The sequence below is a fragment of the Marmota marmota genome, unplaced genomic scaffold (genome assembly GCF_001458135.2).
Source record: "Marmota marmota marmota unplaced genomic scaffold, marMar, whole genome shotgun sequence".
Taxonomy (NCBI): domain Eukaryota; kingdom Metazoa; phylum Chordata; class Mammalia; order Rodentia; family Sciuridae; genus Marmota; species Marmota marmota.
Genome location: NW_026000153.1, coordinates 1,038,172 through 1,045,392, shown reverse-complemented (window position 1 = coordinate 1,045,392; position 7,221 = coordinate 1,038,172). Strand labels below are relative to the sequence as shown.

General features: G+C 38.2%; 1 protein-coding gene across 1 annotated transcript in view; it reads left to right on the top strand.

Moving 5' to 3' along the window:
• The window catches only part of Fam221a (family with sequence similarity 221 member A), a 36,824-nt gene that overhangs the window by 19,920 nt on the left and 9,683 nt on the right, over positions 1–7,221 (top strand). The window contains exons 3-5 of the mRNA XM_048786303.1: positions 1,923–1,926; positions 3,334–3,497; positions 5,436–5,518. Coding sequence (XP_048642260.1) covers positions 1,923–1,926; positions 3,334–3,497; positions 5,436–5,518 — 251 coding nt within the window. The remainder of the gene's footprint in view (positions 1–1,922; positions 1,927–3,333; positions 3,498–5,435; positions 5,519–7,221) is intronic.

Here is a 7,221-nt window from a genome sequence, read left to right as displayed (position 1 = left end):
GCTCTTCATTCCATCCATTTATAAGCAAATGCCATAATTTTCATTCTTTTTAATGATGTTTAGGACTCCACTGTGTGTGGAGTGTATAATACAACCATATAGTAAGTGTGGGATATATACCACAATTTCTTAAGCCGTTCATCTATTGAGAAGTAAGCAACTACATAGAAGTTAACAACTTGATCTGGGTTCTTCAGCTAATGTTTGGTTTCAACCTACAGAACGCTATGGCCTCCATAGTTGGCCTCAATATTTCTGTACAATTTACCATATTGTTTCTGTTAATACAACCATATAGTAAGTAAATTAATTAATTTATGGCTTAATTTTATTACTTCAGAATTTTTCTGAGTCATTCTTTCCTTTTAATTTTTACTGAATTATAGCATCGTTTGTGAAATTATAAAAATATGAAAAAGAGCATACTACAGGGACATAGCCACATCAATGTTTATAGCAGCACAATTCACAATAGCTAGAATGTGGAACCAACCTAGATGCCCTTCAATAGATGAATGGATTAAAAAAAATGTGGCATTTATACACAATGGAATATTACTAAGCACTAAAAAATAACAAGATCATGGCATTTGCAGGGAAATGGATGGCATTAGAGAGGATTATGCTAAGTGAAGTTAGCCAATCCCTAAAAAACAAATGCCGAATGTCTTCTCTGATATAAGGGGGGTGACTCAAAATGGGATAGGGAGGAAGAGCATGAGAAGAAGCCTATCACTAAATAGGGAAGAGAGGTGAGAGGGAAAAAGAAGGAGAAGGGGAGTTGCACGGAAGCTAGAAGGAGAACCTCATTGTTATACAGAATACATATATGATGTTGTGATGAGAAAAAGAAAAAAAAGTGTGTCACATTAGATTGGATAGAGAGAAAGGATGGGAGGGGAGGGGAGGAGTAGGGGGGATAGGAAGGGCAGCAGAATAGAATACACAATATGATTGATGTATGTACATTCCATGTATGTATTATATGTCAAAATACATTCTGCTGCATGTATGACTAAAAAAATAAAAATAAATCGTGTGGTTAAAAAAATTATAAAAATATGAATTATCATTTTAATTGAAATCACATAGAATGTGTAGATTGAGGTAGAAATAATTGATATTTTTGAAATGTTGTCACTTATCTTCTGTGAAGCTACGTGGGATTCTGAATTGTTTTTCTAGAAGTCCTGCACGGTTCTTAATTAAGTTTATTTCTAGTTATTTAATCTCTTTTTCAAATAGCTATCCTGGGTTGGAGCTATAGCTCAGTGGTAGAGCAGTTGCCTACCACATGTGAGACTCTGGGTTTGATCCGCAGCACCACATAAAAATCAATAAAAATAGGGCTGGAGTTGTGGCTCAGTGGTAGAGCGCTCATCCCGCATATGTGAAGCCCTGGGTTTGATCCCCAGCACCACATAAAAATAAATAAATAAAGGTGATAATAAGAGAAAAAAATCAATAAAAATAAAGATATTGTGTCCATCTATATAACTAAAAAATAAAATAAAAGAGGTATCATGCATGTTTTTTCCTCCTTTGTTTTCTGTTTGTTTATAAAAAAGCAAATGTTTTCTGCTATATTTATTATCAGTCTTATTACTTAATGTTAGAGTTATTAAACATTTTTATTATATTTTGCAAATAATGGTATTTTTGCCTCTTTCCAATATTTATGAACCTTCTTACTTTGATTAATTTAATGGCTACTACTTTCAGAAAAATGCCAAACAACAGTGATAGTAGCTGGCATCGTTGCCTTTTTATGATTTCTAGTATTTTATCACCCAAGTATCTTCATAGTATTCAGAAAGAAAAACCTCTCCTCTTGGCCCCTGAGGGAATAGAGGGAGAAGGTACAGAGAGGTGAGATTGAGGAGAGGAGATATATGCTTCCATACTTTGTTTTTGTCCTACAGTCAAGTGTGGGGGGGGAGCCCAGGGGTAGAGGGGCCCTGTAGCCATGTAGGCCCCTAAATAGAGGTGACCTCTGGCTGGGATGCAGTTCCTTTATGGTACACAAGGACCATCATTCCTAGCTCTCAGGGAATGCTTGTCAGGTAGCTCAAATGTGAGATAATGGTAATGCCATGACATCTGTCATAGGGGGACAAGGTGGCCCCAGGGCCAGAACTGAAGATGGGTCGTAAGAGCCAGGGGATCCCATAGAAGAAGTGGCAAGCTTTGAGGGAGTCTGTACTTCTAGTGAGAGTCAGTATGAGGCCACCAGGTCCTATCAAGCTGAGGAACCAAATGACCAGTTAGGCCATCCTTGAGCATCTGAGATCAGTAACACATGCATCAACCAGAGGACAGCACCAGGGCCTGAATGGACCTGAACCTCCCCTACCACTCCTATATTCTCATGTGCCACATGAGAGAGTGGCTGGGGACAGGAAGGGGGCCAAGAATTGGAAGGGCTGAACAATTTTTCTATACTGTTCACATTACAAGATGGGATAACTTTAAAACCATTTAGGGCTAAAAGTTTCTTTCCTTCCCTGTGCCCATATGTGGGGACAGGGCTGTGGGCAAGCGGTAGTTTTGGAGGAAGTGCACATTTTCTCTTTACTTTTCCTTTTGGTCCAGAAGTCCAGGCACTAACCACCAAGTCCAGGCACTAAGGTCTTTGTAATTTGTGGTTTGGGGATGGTGGATATTTCCTTAAATCACTGGAGAAGGAGCTTTCTTCTTTATTTTTTATACTTTTTTAGATATATTTTTAGATCAGGAAAAGATTGAAAATACACTTATTCTATCCTCGTCAACCAGAGGTTTCTTATAGTGAATGTTGTAACTATATTAGGGTTTAGTAATTTGCTGACATAGGTACATTAATGGACAATATTTTTTCATAGAAAAAAATGTTTTGGAGAAAGGTGTTGAAAAATGCAAAAATACTTTTTTTTTAACCATTTTCCTTAATGTCACAGATAAAAATTGAAATAAAAATTCCTGTGTGTTTTTTTGTTGTTGTTGTTGTTGTTTGTTTTTTGTTTTTTTTTGAGATGGGATTTTGTGTTGCCAGGAATGGTCTTGAACTTCTGGGCTCAAGTGATCCTCCCACCTCAGCCTCCTGAGTTGCTGGGATTATAGGCATGCATCACTGTACCCAGCTAACATTTTCTTTTTTGTAGAAAGGAGTTTTCTGCTGGGCATAGTGGCACATGCCTGTAATCTCAACGGCTTTGAAGGCTGAGGTAGGAGGATGACAATTTCATGGTCAGCCTAGGCAACTCAGAGAGACTCTCTCAAAACAAAACAAAACAAAACAAAAAGTTTGCCAATGAGTCTTCTTAGATTCTAATTTACTTCACATTAGACACGATAACTTGTGTGTACCCCTGTAAGTACAGATTTTCATTCTGCACATGTTTTGTTCTCAGGTGCACCTTCAGTTGAATTTTTAAATTCTCCAGTTACTGCCATGGACCACGCGTTTCTAAAAGCATTGCAAGGACCATCTACTTCTTCTCCAGAAACACTAACAAATGGTAATGAATTAGAGTGAGAAATATTTTTGGACATAGTAAGAATACTGAGCTTTGGTTTCCTTCCTAAGCTTCTCTTCTTTCTACTATTATGTAACACAATTTGACCTCAAAGTTAGCCTTTTGTTTTACTTTTCTTTTATATTGGCACACACTGCAAGAAAGCAAGCAACTTCATTTTTTATTTGGGAAAAAATAGATAAATCTGAGAATATCAAGGAATCTGATAATAATAATATAAATTAAAATTTAGACCTTTTTCTGGTTCTATGGCTCTGGTGTTTGAATCAGAGTGCCCTCTAGTGGACTGATTACCTCCATTCTTTGGATTCTCCCCAAGGGGATGTAATCCAGTGATAACCATGGGTTAGGAGGATTTTGCCATTCATATATTAAATGCAAATAAATTCATTTTAAACAACTAGTATTCCATATTTCATTTATTTAAAAAGAGAATGAAAACATTGAAGATAGAAATCAAAAGGCTTTTTGGTTTTTGTTTTGTTGGTGGTGTGCATCCTACCTAGGGCTCCATGCAGGCTGGGGCAAGTGCTCTGGAAATTGTATGGTATATTTTAGGTTTTAATATTTTAAAATGAGAACTTTCTTTGACTTTATTTGTATCTTCATACACCCTGACATTCTCCACAAGACATTCTAATGCTGCTTATAAAATCAACACTCAATGAAGCAATAATTGAATGTAAAAATTGAACAACAACAACAAAAAAAAGACAATCGTGGCAGCTTTCAAGATTGATATAATTGCTGCATTAAGCCTCAGTTTAGACTGAGTGTAATGGCAGCCACGGCATGGGGCAGGTGAGGTCGATTAAGTCCTTTCAACTTATTGGAAAGGAGAAAGCACAAGTTTCCCAGTGTTGATGCATGGAATACCAACACTGAATTTTAAAGAAGTTTGTATAGTGATCTTCAGTGATGCAGTGGCCAAGGACATCCAAAAAGAGCTTTTGAGAGCTGCTTTTCAGCAAGTACAGACTATACATGCTAGTTTTCTGTAGTCACCTCTGGTAAGAGTGATCATGTACCATTAAAATGCAGGTCTGGGAAAGGGAGTCTGCAAGGACATAGTTTAAATGGCCCAACCTGATCCAGGAATAGACCCAGAGTTTCCAGAGGTGTGGATTTTCCTTTCATATTGTAAGCTTTTTCAACAAAGCTTTTGTGAAAGATAGTTGAGATATGGTTGCACCCTGTGGAAACTTACTGGGGGTTAGATGCTTTTATGGTTGCTGGTTGAGAGTGAATTTATATACTTTAGAAACCAGAAGAACAGATGTCTAAGTTGCTATTTTGTTTTGGAAATGAAAGCACCCAATGAAGACATTCATTTGTACTGAAGGTGAACTTTTCTCCATAGGCTTTTAGAGGATCTACAACGAAAACTAGATTCTCCTTACTGAAGCAGTTTTAAATTTCTTTTAGCCTACAAGCTAGTACTTCATTATAATTTTACAAAATAAATACTATGAAAGATGGCTAAAATTCAAAGCGGATAGTATCATCATTTGATTGCCTATTCAAGGCTTCAGTAAAGCCTCAGTAATGCAGACAGCAATGCATTACATCATGCATTTATCATACTTTTGTATTATATTATCCTTCATGTACAAAGCATAACATGGATTTCTAGTTGTAATGTCAAAAGTTGGACATAGCTAAGTGTACTCATATGGAATAGCTACGTTGCGTTAATACAGCCAGTTGAATATTTGAGAGAATGTTTGCCGCTCTTGGTTTACTTCTGTCTTGTGATGCCATGCTTTCTTAAAAAGAATTAGGCATTGGGACTTCTTGGGCCATTTCTCATTCAGAAAATAAAACATCACCTAGCAGGAAGAAATATTTCATTGTATTTTTTTCAATTCTGGGGGAATATATGTCATAAATATGTCATTACTTAGTTTTTTTCCATGTCAGTAGGTACAAGTAGTCAAGATTCTTCCTTAAGGAGACCTGATGAGGATGACATGGCTTTCTTTGAAAGGCGATATCAGGAAAGGGTAGGTTTTTAAGGAAATTCACTGGTATTAAGCATTTACTTATAACAAATACACTATAGAATGATTATACTTTGAATGTGGAATATCAAAAAAAATAATTTGCAAAGTCTTTACTTATAGTTGGTGTTAGGCCTGGAGGTTTACATAGAATAATTCAGAAAGAAGCAGGACAAATGAATAATGTGATATATTCTACGATTGATTTATAGAGGTCATAAACATTGATTAAACATACAAATAAAATAACAATATCAACTGTCAGCATATTTGTAAATTATATGGACTCTCCTCTTCCCTGCTGCTGGGAATTGAGCCCGGGGCCTCACTCATGCAAGGCAAGTTTTGTACCTTTGAGCTACAACCCCATCCTCTATGTGTATCTGGAATTTGTGTTTTTTTAAGTACAAGGTCTATTTATTTTTTAATTTAAAGTATGCAATTGTCAGGGAGAGGGGATAGAGAAAGGTTGGTTAACAGGTACAGGGGTGTAGTTGGGTAGAAGGAATAACTTCCAATATTCTGTAACATAGGAGGATTCCTATGGTTGACAACAATAAAATGTACATTTCAACATAGCAAGTAGGATTTTTGAATGTTCTCAACACCTAGAAAAAATAAATGTTAAAGGTGATAGATATGCCAGTTACCCTGATGTCATTACACTTATGTATAGGTAGTAAAATATCACACTTTGCCTCATGAATATATACAATTATGTGCTCATTAGAAATAAAATATATGTATCATAAAAAATTATAAATTATCTGGGGCTGGGGTTGTGGCTCAAGTGTTAACGCACTTGCCTGGCATGCGCAGGGCGCTGGGTTCGATCCTCAGCACCACATAAGATGTTGTGTCTACCGAAAACTGAAAAATAAATATTAAAAAATTTTCTCTCTCTCTCTCTCAAAAATGATAAATTATCAAATGAAGATTGAATAAATTGAATTCTTAATCTGTACTATTTTTTTAGTGTTTTTTTGGGGGGTTTCAAGTTAAAATTACCTGATAGCTTTTAAAAAAGAGAGATCACGAGTACCATTAAGATGGCGGCGAGGGGAGTGCATTGCCCCTGTGTGCTGCTTCACTGTGTGGGAGTATGACAAGTCAGGACGGCTAAAGACTATCTTGTTAGGAATTTCCAGCAATAGTGGGGTGCTCCGGAACCTGGAGGAAGGATTTCCATCGCACGAGGATCGGCTACGGGGACTCAAACTCGAGAGGTTTGTCGCACGGAGGGTAACACTGCTTATTCAGCAAACCGCCCCGCGGCTAGAGTCTGCAGCGCGTGCTGGGAAACGAGGAGATAGCGACGCAGGGATACAGCGCTGCAGTTTCTGCCAGCCATGCAAGCACCGTACTCAGGGCTGAATTCTGGGTTCGAGACAGGGGAAGGAAGCGGTCCATCTCGGTTCTCCACACCAGTCAGACCACAGAGGAGGCCAGCAGCCACCATGTTGGAAAGCTGACGTCACCATCCCTGTTTTCGACTGACCACAGCTCATTCAGCCATAGAACAGGTAATTTCAGGCTGCCATTTGCCTGCGGCTTGCAGACAGATTGCTAGGGTTCAGTGCATGGGTGCTTCTTAGAACCTGATCTTATCGGAGCGAACAGCGAGCGCGGGGAGGCCGAGTTCCGGCTCCCGGAACCGCCCTGGCCCAGGGCTGCGGAGCCTGCGGAGGCTGCTTCTTGGACCCTGC